Here is a 15,304-nt window from a genome sequence, read left to right as displayed (position 1 = left end):
AGAAGCCCATAGGCTTTTCCAGAGATTACCAGGAACTGGGATTAACATCCTGTATCTCTGATTTTGCCCATAAACCTCTCTCTCCATTTTTATCCATCCATACCTGTCTTTTAATTATCTGAACTACTTTTAGTTCTATTTAGAATTGGTTGTAGCTAAAATGGTTGTTCCCTCCTACACCTGGGAATAATTTAGAGAAAAGAGTTACTGTTTTATTTTAAAATTTAATGTTTTAATTTATGTTTTCCCTAAAGTACAGGAAAAAAAAATCCCTTTAAAATGACTTTGACAGCCTTGTTATCTGTAGAAAGAGAACCAATGCTTTGGAATCACAGGACTGAGTTACCTCAGTGTCTTTTATAATTTTATAAAATCACCTGATATCCTTGAGCTTTGGTTTTCTCATCTGTAAAATGGGAGGATAATACTCAACGGAATTGTAGAAAAGTGCCCATAAAAACCATAAAAATAAACACAATAGCTACCATTTATTGAGTTCTTGACACATGGCAAATACTTTAAGTGCAGTATCTCACTTCACTGCCATGATCTATGACATGGGTGTTTTGATTCTGACTTGACAGATGAAATTTTCCCAGGGTCTCTGGGCTGGACTCATAGATGCATCTAACTCCAAAAGTTCTGTTCTTTCCACAGGCCAGCCACTGTGCAGAGTGGTGTGTGTTTTTAAAGTTGCCCATGCTATCTGTATTAGTTTTCGATTTGCTTTTATAACAAAATACTACAACCTTACTGGGTTAAACAACACAAATATTATCCCATAGCTCTGTAAGTCACAAGTCTGACACATGTCTCAGTGGGCTAAAATCAAGGTTTCAACAAGGCTGTGTTCATTCTGGAGGCTTTAGTTGGAGAATCCATTTCCCTGCCTTTTCCAGCTTCTAGAGGCTGCCAGCATTCCATGGCTTGCGGCCCCTTCCTCCATCTTCAAAGCTAACAACAGTAGTAGAGTCCTTCTTATATCACATCACTTTAACTTTGTTTCTGTTGTCACGTCTCTCTCTTTTTTTTTTTTTTTTTTTTTTGAGATGTTGTCTCACTCTGTCGCCCAGGCTGGAGTGCAGTGGCCCAATCTCAGCTCACTGCAACCTCTGCCTCCCGAGTTCAAGCAATTCTCCTGCCTCAGCCTCCTGAGTAGCTGGGATTACAGGTGCCTGTCACCACACCCAGCTAATTTTTGTATTTTTGGTAGAGACAGGGTTTCACCATGTTGGCCAGGCTGGTCTCGAACTCCTGACCTCAGGTGATCCACCCGCCTCGGCCTCCCAAAGTGTCGGGGTTACAGGCGTGAGCCACAGTGCCAGGCCTGTTTTGTCAGTTGATGGGCAACCTTAACTCCATCTGCAACCTTGCCATGAAATCTAATACATTCATAGGTTCTAGGGATTAGGATGTGGACCACTTTTGGTTGGGGAGGCATTATTCTGCTTACCACAGTACCTATTCGGTGGTTATATGATGGTGAACTATCCTGGCATTCCTCTAACTGTGGCCGGTTGGCTTTGTAGGAGATCCTGTTGGAAAGCAACTGCAGCATGTAAGTCCCTTCCTTTTGCTGATGAGCAAGCCTCGCTCCATCCCCCAGCCTTCTCTTTCTCCCATTCCTGTCTCACCATGCCCTGGTCTTAAGAGTCACCCCTGGCATCTCTTGCCAGTTGATCCTAACCCTAAGTATACTTTAACTTTTAGTGATTTAAAAGGTCCAGTGGAGGGCTTCCTGGCTTGGAACCTGATTCTGGGAGGAGGAAGGGAAGCCTTTGGTCAGGAAGGGGAATGGAGGTTTATGCAAGGCCCCTCTGCTTATGCCTGACACATGTTTCCTTTTGTCGGAGTCTGAGCTTGGGAGGTTCGATGCTGACACCTGTGTTTGACAGGTCCTGGAACATTAGTCACCCCCAACTCTCTGATAAACTGCTTGGGAAGAATGGAGTGTTGGAGGAGCAGAAATCTCCAGGTAAGTTAGGCTGGGGGATTCGCTGGTGCTGGGACTCTCATCCTACAACTTGGATTCCAGTTAATGGTTCCCAGTCTGCCCAGTTTCTGTTCAATGTGAAACTTGGGATCTGCCTAGATTCTGCTCTTCCTCCAGTCAGCCACCATGTTTCCTGTCTCATAGTGGATGTGGCGCCTGCCACTGCTGCGATGCAGACCCTTACTCCCTGGGGCACCCGCTGCTCCTAACCCCGTGCTTCTGTTTCATTTGTGCCTTCTTCCAATTTTCCCTCTACCGTCTCCAAAGTGATCTTTCTGAAACCCAGGTCTATTGACACCTCCCCAACCGGTTATAGCCCTCACCCGTATCACCCAGCCAGTGGAATAAACTGTGACTGCTGTGGTACAGCCTTTCATTATTTCATAGTTTGGCCTCACCTCCCTTTCTAGCCTCCTCTCTCACCACTCACTGCATGCAGTGTGCAATCCACCTGGCACCTAGTCCTGGCTGTGAGCAGTTTCCCAAATGTGCTCAGCTTTTTCGTATCTCCATGTCCTGGCATGGGCTGTTCCCTCCGCCTGGATTCCCTTCAGCCTCCCTCCTGCATTCCCCTGGGCCCCTGCATGCTCCCCACTCTCAGCTTAGTGTTAACTCGGGAAGCACAACCCCGTGGGTCCCGAAACACTTCATAATACCTCTCATTGAAAGCGCTGGATTCCTGGTGTGCCCATGGCTCTAGGTCCCTGCAGAGTGATCCCCTGCTGGGAAGGCAGGGGTATGCATGGCCAGCACTTCCCATGGACCACTTCTTAATATTGATAAGTATTGCTGAATGATTGGGTACAGTATAGCCATTCAGTGTTCATGGGGGTGGGAGGATGTTTGCAGGGGTGTATGTGCATGGGAATATTTTAACATTGAAGAAAAAGTGAAGCCAGGTACAGTGGCTCACGCCTGTAATCCCAGGACTTTGGGAGACTGAGGTAGGAGGATTGCTTGAGCCCAGGAATTTGAGACCAGACTGGGCAACATAGAGAGACCCTGTCTCTATCCTGTATTCTGACTCCTCTGAATCCTCTAACTGTATGTATGCCTGCCATTTAATGCTGTTTTTCTTCTTAGGATTCAAGAAAAGAGAGACAGAAGTGTATGTTGGCAATCTTCCACTGGATATTTCTAAGGTATTTATTCTTCACAATAGGCTGCTTATCTTCCTTGGCCTTCCCATATGACTTAGTAACCTGCTAGTAACTTAATTTCCCCAGTTTTTAAAGACGTTTGAGAGCTATGATAGTGCAGACAGTCACTCGTTGGTGACTAGGGTAACCAATGCATCACAGTTTGCCTTGGACTTTCCCAGTTTTAGCACTGAAATTCTAATCTGACATCCTGGACAGTTAGTCCCACTCTTTATCCCTGTATACCTGGATGGTTGGTCAGCCTTCTTGTCATTTTGGGTTGAGGTAGCTTCTTTTTAGGAAGGGACCTTGTTAGGGCTCAGCTGCTGATCCTTTGGTAATGGGGAGCAGTTGGTTTCAGCCAAAAAAAATGACACCTATTTGACTGTGAAATGAGCTGGTTCAGTCAGTGCTGTGTTAGTGGGACTTAGAGAGTAGAATGTAAGCAATCGTATTTTTGACCCCAGGCACCTTACTGTCTATTTGGAGAGGCCAGACCAACAAACCTGAAATAATTATAAAACAATATAAGTGCTTAAATTTTGTAGTAAGTGTATTCGAAATACAGATGAAAGGAGAATGAAAGTGTGATCTATTGAATTGAAGCACCTCCTGACTTTTTTTTTTTTTTGGCATCTACTACATGCAAAATATTGTGCCTGCAGTTTGGCATGCTTAAAGATAAACAACCTAGTCCTTGCCCTCAAGGAGCTCAATCCTGGAAGAAGGATGAGAGAAACTAACCTTTGTGGAACCCCTGCAGCATGCCAGACATTTTTCAAAATTTTCTTGTCTCCATTTTCCCTTGCTAACCAGTTCCACTCAATCATCTCTGCCCAGTTGTACCTTATTCCTTTACACTATTTACTATATTTTAACTGTCAGGCATGCTCTAGGAAATAAGCTAAATGCTTTATTCATGTGGTTTTATTAAATTATTATTGTAACTCTGGGTGGTGGTAATGCCCCCATCTTGGAGATGAGGCAGCCAAGGCTCTGAGAGGTCACGTCCCTCAGCTAAGTACACAGACCTAGTGAGTGGTCAGCCAGGAGTGGAATCCAGGCTCAGTTGCTCCCAAGTCCCATGTTCTTTGCTTTGTGCCAAATCATGTAACTGATAAGATATGGAAATAACTCACCAAATAAAAGATGGACCATTACGTTTTGTCTGACAGAAGAAAATGGTATTGGAGCATAGTAAATCATTGTGATCCAATAAATGAAATCATATTCAATCAAAGGGGCAGGTTGGGGGATTCCTGGCACCTGATAGACGAGCCTACTGGGGCTGGTTTTCCTTCCCCATTTTGGCAGGCTGGTCCAACCTGTTACTTGACAGTGAAGTGGGCAGAGGAGCCCTACATGTGGTTCCTGCAGTGGTCTGGGGAGGTAAGATGCTGAGCAGTTCTGCCACCTCTCTCTTCCCCCCTCCCCAGTAGACCCCATTCCAGAGCCCAGCACCTGGGGCTTGCTTGGCCATACTGTCCCACACCATGGTAAGGGAACGTTTCATCCTTGTCCCCTTCACAGAAAGCAGCAGCCCCTACCCATAGTGCCTTCTTTCGACTCAAACTCGGACCAGCCTCATAGGAAAGATTTGAGCTGTGCTTTAGAGAAGGAGTAGGGTTTTAAAAAGAAATTTCTAGACCAGGCATGGTAGTTTACAGCTATAATCCCAGTACTTTGGGAGGCTGAGGCAGAAGGATCACTTAAGTCCAAGGAGTTCAAGACCAGCCTAGGCAACATAGCGAGACCACATCTCTTAAAAAAAAAAAAAAGAAAGAAATTTTGAATGGTAACATTAATGCCCTGTCAAGAACTGTGAAATGGGCTGGGTGCGGTCGTTCATGCCTGTAATCCCAGCACTTTGGGAGGCCGAGGCGGGCAAATCACAAGGTCAGGAGATCGAGACCATCCTGGCTAACACGGTGAAACCCCGTCTCTACTAAAAATACAAAAAATTAGACAGGTATGGTGGTGGGCACCTGTAGTCCCAGCTACTCGGGAGGCTGAGGCAGGAGAATGGCGTGAACCTGGGAGGTGGAGCTTGCAGTGAGCCAAGATCGTGCCACTGCACTCCAGCCTGGGCGACAGAGCGAGACTCCATCTCAAAAAAACAAAAACAAAAACAAAAAAACTGAAACGTCTAAGATTTTACCCTGATTACAAACTAACAAATTGGCCTGCAGCAGTTTCCAGGTTTCTGGTAGAAGACACGAGAATCTTGGGTCAGAGTTGAAAGATCATCTACTACAGTAGCCAGTATTTTAAAAAAACTTTTCAGGCCAGGCGCGGTGGCTCACGCCTGTAATTCCAGCGCTTTGGGAGGCTGAGACGGGTGGATCACGAGTTCAGGAGATCGAGATCATCCTGGCTAACACGGTGAAACCCTGTCTCTACTAAAAATACAAAAAATTAGCGGGGCGTGGTGGTGGGCACCTGTAGTCCCAGCTACTCAGGAGGCTGAGGCAGGAGAATGGCGTGAACCCGGGAGGCGGAGCTTGCAGTGAGCTGAGATTGCGCCACTGCACTCCAGCCTGGGAGATAGAGCGAGACCCTGTTTCAAAAAAAAAAAAATTTAAAATATATATAATATTTACATATCTTAAAATTTACCATTAACTTTTTTGTTTGTTTGTTTGAGACAGGGTCTCCTTTTGTCACCCAGGCTGGAATGCAGTGATGCGATCTCAGCTCACTGCAGCCTCTGCCCTCAAGGCTCAAGCAATCCTCCCACCTCAGCCTCCTATGTAGCTGGGACCACAGGTGTGCACCACCATGCCTGGCTATTTTTTTGTGTTTTTAGTAGAGATGGGGTCTCACCATGTTGCCTAGTCTGGAAATTTTATTATTTAAAAATGTACAATTCAGGCCGGGCGTGGTGGCTCATGCCTGTAATCCCAGCACTTTGGGAGGCCGAGGTGGCCGGATCACTTGATGTCAGGAGTTTGAGACCAGCCTGGTCAACATGGTGAAACTAATAATACTAATAATACAAATATTACTAATAATACAAATTATTACTAATAATACTAAATAATACAAAAAATTACTAATAATACAAATAATACTAATAATACAAAAATTGGCCGGGTGCAGTGGCTCACACCTGTAATCCCAGCACTTTGGGAGGCTGAGGTGGGCAGATCACAAGGTCAGGAGTTCAAGACCAGCCTGGCCAACATGGTGAAACCCCATCTCTACTAAAATACAAAAAATTAGCTGGGAGTGGTGGTGCGTGCCTGTAGTCCCAGCTACTCGAGAGGCTGAGGCAGGGGAATCACTTCAACCCGGGAGTTGGAGGTTGCAATGAGCCGAGATTGCGCCATTGGACTCCAGCCTGGCAACAGAGCAAGACTCCATCTCAAACAACAACAGCAATGACAACAAAAAACAAAAATTAGCCAGGCGTGGTGGCACACACCTGTAATCCTAGCTACTCAGGAGGCTGAGGCACAAGAATCGCTTGAACCCAGGAGACAGAGGATGCAAGTGAGACGAGATCATGCCACTGCACTCCAGCCTGGGTGACAGAGTGAAACTGTGTCTCAAAAAAAAAAAGTACAATTCAATTATTAATATATTCACAAGATTGTGCAGCTATTAATCCTAATTCCTGAATATTTTCATCACCCCCAAAATAAACCTCATACTCATTAGCAGTCCTTTGCCTTCCCCCTTCCTCCCAGCCCCTGGTAACCATGAATCTACTTTCTGTCTTTTAAGGATTTCCTATTCTGGACATTTTATATCAATAGAATCATACAATGTGGAATTTTGTGTTTTCTTTCACTAAGCATGTTTTCAGGGTTCATTTGTGTTAGAGTGTGTCTTAGTACTTTGTTCCTTTTTTGTTGTTGTTGTTGTTTGTTTTTGTTTTTAAGACGGAGTTTCACTCTTGTTGCCCAGGCTGGAGTGCAATGGCTCGATCTTGGCTCACTGCAACCTCCGTCTCCCAGGTTCAAGAAATTCTCCTGCTTCAGTCTCCCGAGTAGCTGGGATTACAGGCATGCGCCACCATGCCTGGCTAAATTTGTATTTTTGGTAGAGATGGGGTTTCTCCATGATGGTCAGGCTGGTCTCGAACCCCTGACCTCAGATGTTCCGCCTGCCTCAGCCTCCCAAAGTACGGGGATTACAGGCAAGAGGTACTGCACCCGGTGACTTTTTCCTCTTTTAAGATGCATATCTTCTAGCTGTGTCTACTGAGAGACATTGGAGCTCTGATTACCCAGTAGCAGTAACACTCCTGGCCCATAGATTGTGTTCTTTCCTGCTAAAGAGAACCAGGCCTTCTTAGAGAAATGGCTGATTCCAGATCTGGAGCTGTTATACCAGAAAGCTATCAAAGACTATTGAAGTTTGAATGAAAAGACAGAGGAGGTTTTATTCAGGGGTGGTTTATTTAGAGGTGGTGTTCTTAATTCTTGGAGTTTGTGCTGAAGTGTTTGCATGTGAAGCAATGTGGTGTTTGAGATTTGTTTCAGAATAGCCTAGTGGCCGGGAGAGATGTTATGATGAAATGGGAATGGCCATGAATTGAGAATTGCTGAGGCTGCTGAGTGATAGGCATATAGGGATTTGTAATACTATTTTATCTATTTTTGTTCTGATTTGAAAGTTTCCAAATAAAAAGACACAAGAGCAAGCAAAGAGGGTGTCCCATGCACCAAAGACGGAGCAATTTGAGCATCACGTACTACATTTGATTAAAATTCACCAATGATTTTAAAAAGCATTAATTTGTAGTGGGGTCTAAAGAAAAATAACACTGGACACAACTGAAAATGGAAAGATAATGGTTCATTAACATAAAACTTGATAATTAAAGAGAAGGAAGAAGTATTTATCTTGCTTTTCCAACACCAATGTAATAGCATTTTCAGAGCAAACAACCCTAGTGAATGAGAGAAAGTTCTTTACAGAAGAACTCTAGCTCATAAATGCAAAAGAAATGATAGAATTAGAAAATGACCATTGTGCAAACCCCAGTAAGATACCTGTTTCAGACAGTGGTTATCTGAGCTTGCTTAATTCATTAGGTAAAGTATTGATGGGCAGTTTTACAATGGATGGATTAGGATGTTACCATTTGAACTTGCTGACTAATTTTAGCCTCACTAAAAATGAGATAACCAGATATGAGCCCCCTAAAAAGTGATGCAAGATAAAGGCAACCACAGCATTTTAAAGTATTCCTATACTTTAAAAAACACCTATACTAGTCAAGCTCTATAGCAGATTTGTAGTCAAAAGGAAATATAGGGAATAGAAGACCAAAATAATGCCGCCATAAAGCAGCAGCACTCTTGTCTATAGAACAGCTGACCTGATTTCTAGAACAATTCAGTCACGGAAAAATTAAAGTAGATCTGATAGAGATTTAAGGAGATTCGGAAGAGACTTAGGGGCTGGGTTTGGTGGCTCACGCCTGTAATCCTAGCAGTTTGGGAGGCCAAGGCGTGTGGATCACCTGAGGTCAGGAGTTTGAGACCACCCTGGCCAGTGTGGTGAAACCTCGTCTCTACTAAAAATACAAAAATTAGCCAGACATGGTGGCGGGTGCCTGTAATCCCAGCTACTCAGGAGGCTGAGACAGGAGAATTGTTTGAACTGGGGAGGCGGAGGTTGCAGCGAGCTGAGGTCACGCCACCGCATTCCAGCCTGGGTGACAGAGCAAGACTCTGTCTCAAAAATAAAATAACATAGAAGAGACTTAGAAATGATAACGAAATACAATGATAGCCTTTGTCTTGATCCCGTTTTGGATAAAACAACCACAAAAAGACATTTCTGAGACAATTGGTGAGGTTTACCTGTTGATAGTAACACATTATTGTTTTTCTTAGTTTGATAATGGTCTATTGATAAAATGCCTCTTTGAGGAGTAGGCTAAAGTATTTAAGGGTGAGATGACAGAATGCCCAGGATTCTGTAAGACACCGGTGAACAAGGGGTGGAGAGACAGGGGAAACACACGGAATGGGGGTGCTAGTTGAAGCATGGTGATGGGCTTGTGGGAGTTCATTGTACTCTCTACTTCTGTGTATGTTTGGAATTATTTTATAACAAAAAGTTACCTCCATCCAGAACCTGGCACCTATTGTCACGCCACTGCTCGCACCCCGGCCAACCCACTGCTGTCCCATCTGTATTACTGCCAGGGATCTTAGTTCATTTGTTTTTTTGTTTGTTTGTTTGTTTTTTGAGACAGGGTCTTGCTCTGTCACCCAGGCTGGAGTGCAGTGGTGCAGTTATGGCTCACTGCAGCCTCGACCTCCCGGGCCCAAGCAAGCCCCCTATCTCGGCTTCCCATGTAGCTGGGACCACAGGAACACATCACCATACCCAGCTTATTTATTTATTTATTTATTTATTTATTTTTTTTGAGACGGAGCCTTACTCTGTTGTCCAGGCTAGAGTGCAGTGGCGTGATCTCGACACACTGCAGCCTCCGCCTCTTGGGTTCAAGCGATTCTCCTGCCTCAGCCTCCTGTGTAGCTGAGGTTACAGACGTGCACTACCACACCTGGCTAATTTTTGTATTTTTAGTAGAGACGGGGCTTCACCATATTGGCCATGCTGGTCTCGAACACCTGACCTCAAATGATCCACCCACCTCAGCTTCCCAGAGTGCTAGAATTATAGGAGTGAGCCACCACGTTCAGCCTCTGGCTAATTTTTATGACAGGATTTCGCCATGTTGCTCAGGCTGGTCTCAAACTCCTGGGCTCAAGTGATCTGCCTGCCTCGGCCCCCCAAAGTGCTGGGATTACAGGTATGAGCCACCGCACCCAGCCAGCTCTTCTTGCTTCTTCCCTGCTCCCCTGCAGTCTAATCTTAACATAGCAGCCAGAGTGACCCCATAAAGTGGCAAGCAGGTCTTGGCCCCCCTCCACTCAGAAGCCTCCAGTGGCTTCCCTTCTTATTTAGGAAGAGCAGAATCCCTTGTGGCCCTGTGTGAACCACTCCCTGTGCCCGCCTCACTCCTGCCTTCTTCCTTGTTTGCTCCACAGCAGGCTCTCTGGCCTCCTTGTTCAGCCCAGAACCTGCCATAGGGCCTTGCACCTATGGCACTGCTCTGCTTCGGAGGTGGCCTTCTCAGAGGCCCTCCCCGGCTCTTCTCCCTCAGTTGCAGCCCCCATTCTTCCTGTCCTTCCTGCTCTGTGTCTCCTTAATACTTTCCACCATCGAACTCACCACACCTGCTGCTTACTCCTCTTTTTTATTTTTTGAGATGGAATTTCGCTCTTGTCACCCTGGCTGGAGTGCAATGGCATGATCTTTGCTCACTGCCACCTCTGCCTCCTGGGTTCAAGCGATTCTCCTGCCTCAGCCTCCTAAGTAGGTGGGATTACAGGCACCTGTCACCACACCCAGTTAATTTTTGTATTTTTTTGGTAGAGGCGGGGTTTCACCATGTTGGCCAGGCTGATCTCAAACTCCTGACCTCAGGTGATCTGCCTGCCTCGGCCTCCAGAAGTGCTGGGATTACAGGCATGAGGCACCGTGCCTGGCCACCTGCTACTTACTCCCCTTAGTGATGATCTCTTCCCCATAAAAGATGAGCCCAGCAGGGCTCTGCTTTCTGCACCTAACACATTTCTAGCACAGAGTGGGCACCTAATAAGTATCTATTGAATGAAAGAGTGAGAGGAAGTGAAGACAGCATAGATGACTTTTTCAAGGATTTTAGTCAAAAAGAAGAGTAGGAAGATGAAGTGGTAGCAGGAGGGGTGTATGGGGTCCAAGGCGTTATGTGTAATAAGTATTAACATGGCGAGTTTGTATGCTCATCCAGTGGAGAGGGAAACTGGTGCTGGAAAGAGAGGAGCTGATTTAGCGGCAGAGGCTTCGAGAAGGTGGGAAGGAAGGGATCGGGGCAGGGACAAGTCTTCCACATAGGGGGATGAGTACAGATATGGGGGTGGTGGGAGAATGGAAGTTCTCCTTTGGTTGCTTCTCTTTTCTCAGTGAAGTAAAAATCAGGGTTCTCTGCTGAATAGAAAGGATGTGCAAAGTGTGTGCGGTAGTTTTTTCTGGGAGACTGGGGGGCTGATGATGAGGAATAGGTAGTAGGAATGCCATGAAGTACTGGACATCAGGTAGTGATTGCAGTGAAAGACCCTGGCACCTAAGCTGATTAACGAGCACAGCAGGGGCCAGGAGCATTGCACGGTAGCTCACGCCTGTCATCCCAGCCCTTTGGGAGGCCCAGGTGGGTGGATTGCTTGAGCTTAGGAGTTTCAGATTAGCCTGGGCAACATGACAAAATCCCATCTCTACGAAGAATACAGAAGTGAGCCAGCCATGGTGGCACATGCCTGTAATCCCAGCTACTTGGGAGGCTGAAGTGGGAGGTTGGCTTGAGCCTGGGAGGCAGTGGCTGTAGTGAGCCAAGATCATGCCACTGCACTCCAGCCTGAGCAACAGAGCCAGACCCTGACTCAAAAAAAAAAAAAAAAAAAAGGCACAGCAAGGACATTGTAGGTTCGGGTGGGACAGGACGGCTAGGAGAAAAGGGTCAGAGTCAGGAGTTTGCAGGAGGGTGGAAAGTGGTGGAGCCTGAAGGGTCACAGTACTGGGGAGTGTAGTTGGAGAACCAGAGGTGTGAGCGGGAAAGATAGGAGGGGGTCAGAGAGCATGGGGTTCAAAGCTGTCATTTGGGGGTAGGCATTGGGAATGACCATGTCTGGGGTATGCCCTGGAAATCAGGGAGCTGAGGTGCTGGGCAGGTGGTTGTTGATCCCTTACCTTCTGTCTGCATATTTGTCTGTGGCTTGCTTTGATCATGTCCATGTTGGCATGTGCAGCTCTAGGCAGTAATTTTGGCTGTTACAATATTCTTTTGTATGAACCTACCACAGTGTGTTTACCTGCAAATAGACATTCCAATTCTTAGGTTGTACCTTATGAAATAGCTGGTATTGGACCTTTTTTTTTTTTTTTTTTTGAGACGGAGTCTCGTTCTTGTTGCCCAGGCTGGAGCGCAATGGTGCGATCTCGGCTCACTGCACCCTCTGCCCCCTGGGGTTTAAGGGATTCTCCTGCCTCAGCCTCCCAAGTAACTGGGATTACAGGCATCCGCCACCACGCCTGGCTAATTTTGTATTTTTAGTAGAGACGGGGTTTCACCATGTTGGTCAGGCTAGTCTCAAACTCCTGATCTCAGGTGATCTGCCCACCTCAGCCTTCCAAAGTGCTAGGATTACAGGCATGAGCCACCGCGCCCAGCTTGGACCATTTTTTTAATCTGCAAAATCATCAATTTCACATGGCTCACACTAATATTTTCCTAGTTTTTGCTTCCTCAAGCAGAGCTTCAGTGAACCGGCTTGTACGCATATCGGTGTGCGAGGTGCGAGTGCCTCTGGGACCTGTACTTAGGTGTAGGGCATCAGGGCCACACGGTCCTCACAGCTGGACCAGGAAGGGGACTGACTTGCACTCCCACTAGCAGCACAGGGTTCCTCTATCATGAATGTTTGGTGTTGTCCAACTGTTAAATTGCTGCCAGTTGGACGGGCATGAAATTACTTAGCACATAGGTGAGTGCAGTAACCTCCTGCCTGTCTGGCACAAAGTCAGTGGTCCATAAATGCTGATGCCTTAACTAATAGCAGGCTATCGATCCCTTAAACCATGTGGTTGGCGGTGATTGACTGGAAGGGATGTGTCTTTAAGTGAAATAGGTTAAAAGCAGAAGGTGCAGTATGATTTCATGATATTTATAGTAGATGTGCAGTGTTCATATTTTGGTGGCAGAATTATGGACAATACTTCTAGTTTGCTTATCTGTGTTTTTAAAAATATTCTACAACAAACATTCAATGTCTTTGTAATTTAAAAAATCCTAATAAGTTACTTTTATGATTTAAAATGAGATATGCACGAGGCAATTTTAGCTTAATGTACCAAGCCTCCTTTCAAATCTATAATTGATCAAAACTTTTTTTTTTTGAGACGGAGTCTTGCTCTGTCACCCAGGCTGGAGTGCAGTGGTGTGATCTCGGTTCACTGCAAGCTCCACCTCCTGGGTTCACGCCATTCTCCTGCCTCAGCCTTCTGAGTAGCTGGGACTGCAGGTGCCCGCCACCACGCCCGGCTAATATTTTTTGTATTTGTAGTAGAGACGGGGTTTCACCGTGTTAGCCAGGATGGTCTCGATCTCCTGACCTCGTGATCTGCCTGCCTCAGCCTCCCAAAGTGCTGGGATTACGGGCAGGTGAGCCACTGTGCCCAGCCACATAGTAAGTACTTCATGCGTTGAAGGCCACTGTAGCCTGAAAGCAGCTGTAAACAATGAGTGAATGGATGTGCATGGCTGTGTTCCAGTAAAACTTTATTTACAAAAAAAGGTGGTGGACTGGATTTGGCCCAAGGTTATGGTTTCCTGATAACTGCCAAAATACTAGTTTTCTATTTTATTTTAGTAATGGTAAAACCTGAGAAGAAAACTATGGCTTTGCACAATATAATGGAAAAAAAATGTAGGATTTGAAGAGTCTGGAGTTCAAGTCCTAATTCTAAATTGGCTATATAGCCATAGAGACGTCATTTAACCTCTCTGATCCTTATTTTATGCCTCTGTGCAATGAGTATAGTAATAATGTGTACTTTATAGGGTGGTTGTGAAAACCAAATGGAATAAAGGATATGAAAGTGCTTGGTAAACTGAAAATGCTAAGCACACATTGCTCGTTCTCACGAATTGCTTGTTCAGCATCTTTTAGATTCATGTGTAATAAACATTAAATATTTAAGAGTAAAGCAAATTAGAAAATTTGCATGTAAATGTAATATAAACATGAAGACTGAGAAAAATGAGTTATACATAATGCATTTCTATTTTCCTAAGCCAACAAAGTGACTTTGGAAGATGGTATAAATATCATTTTTTTCCAAAATAGGGTTTTCCAGAGAAAAATTGGTTTTCATCATGGTTGTGAAATTTTATAATCATTAACACTCTTGTGGGGAAGCCAAGGAAGGAGGAAGTATTGAGGGGTGCAGGCAGGAGGTGAAAGAGCTGAACCTGAAGTGAAGCCATCACAGTGGGCAGCGAGTGCATGTCTGTGACCTGCAAGAAAGCATTTCAGTAGGGCTGGAACCAGCCTAGCGCAGGCAGTCAGGAGGGAGTGGGCAGGGAGGAAATGGAGGCATTAGGTGGAGACGGCTCTTTCTACAAGTTTGGCAGAAAAGAGAAAAAATAGGGTGTAGTTCAAAAAGGCCTCAGGGTGGCATAGACCTTATCATAAAGCGGGGGAGGTTGGTGCCTCTGTGGAGACACCAACCCAAGCCCGCGGAGCAGGATGGGGAGGAGGGGATGGGGTGAGGAAGACGGCCTGAGGGCAGACTAGGAGAGGAGAAGGGTGTGGGGAAATGTTCGGGGAAGAGGAAGGGAACCATATCCCTGGGCAGAGGCCAGGCAGGGTTGAGAAGCAGTGAGGAGGAGGTACTCGCAAAGCTGCGGAAGTCACTTCTTCCTGGGAGCATACCCTGACCACCTCCTTTCCCTCCAAATCTGGATTAAATGACAGGCCGTGTGCGCCCATAGCCAGCTGTATGTGCAGTGATGAAACGGTGTGTTTACTTAATTGTCTTGTCTGCATCGCTGCTTGGCTGGTGAGCTTCACTGAAGACAGGGCTGTGGCCTTTCTTGCCTATCCTACAAAACATGGCACGTACAGCACATAATAGATCCTCATTAAGTATGAGTTAAATTGGGTCCAGACTAGCTGGCTGGGGATCTGAAACCTTGAGAAGTGGTTGTAAGTTATGTCTCTGGGTCTCTCTCTTTTAAACCCTGCTGTTGTAGGAGGAAATTCTGTACCTTCTAAAGGACTTCAACCCTCTTGATGTCCACAAAATCCAGAATGGCTGCAAATGGTAATGACTGTTCTTTCTTTGTTTTCTTTGGGAAGCAGCTCCTTTCCTCCCTGTCCATTTTGCTGATGCACTCATGTTGCAGACTAGCCCAGCAACTGCCACGTCCACACCCACTCTGACTTGGCAAAGGAACATTTGGGAAACCCCCTTTCCATATTTAACCCTGTGACCCAGCAGCGAATACTGTCTTATCAACACAACCCTGGCTTAGAAGTCCAGAGACCTGGGTATATTTTTGGTCATGTCCTTGCTGTATTTTCTGACTTGAGATAAGTTACTATAC

At 45.7% G+C, this 15,304-nt stretch overlaps 1 protein-coding gene across 8 annotated transcripts in view; it reads left to right on the top strand.

Moving 5' to 3' along the window:
- Positions 1-15,304, top strand: part of TDRD10 (tudor domain containing 10) — a 46,072-nt gene that overhangs the window by 3,151 nt on the left and 27,617 nt on the right. For 3 of the 8 annotated variants that reach the window (XM_016927968.4, XM_063813113.1, XM_016927957.4), the window contains 4 exons: positions 1,530-1,558; positions 1,896-1,975; positions 3,077-3,135; positions 14,951-15,021. In XM_016927968.4, coding sequence (XP_016783457.1) covers positions 1,530-1,558; positions 1,896-1,975; positions 3,077-3,135; positions 14,951-15,021 — 239 coding nt within the window. Of the gene's footprint in view, positions 1-1,529; positions 1,559-1,853; positions 1,976-3,076; positions 3,136-14,950; positions 15,022-15,304 lie in introns of all 8 variants that reach the window. The other 5 variants (XM_063813096.1, XM_016927960.3, XM_016927972.4 and 2 more) reach the window with 3 other exon arrangements.

Source organism: Pan troglodytes, chromosome 1 (genome assembly GCF_028858775.2).
Source record: "Pan troglodytes isolate AG18354 chromosome 1, NHGRI_mPanTro3-v2.0_pri, whole genome shotgun sequence".
In the NCBI taxonomy this organism is placed as follows: domain Eukaryota; kingdom Metazoa; phylum Chordata; class Mammalia; order Primates; family Hominidae; genus Pan; species Pan troglodytes.
The sequence above is the reverse complement of the archived record's forward strand: the minus strand, read 5'-3'. Positions and strand labels throughout refer to the sequence as shown.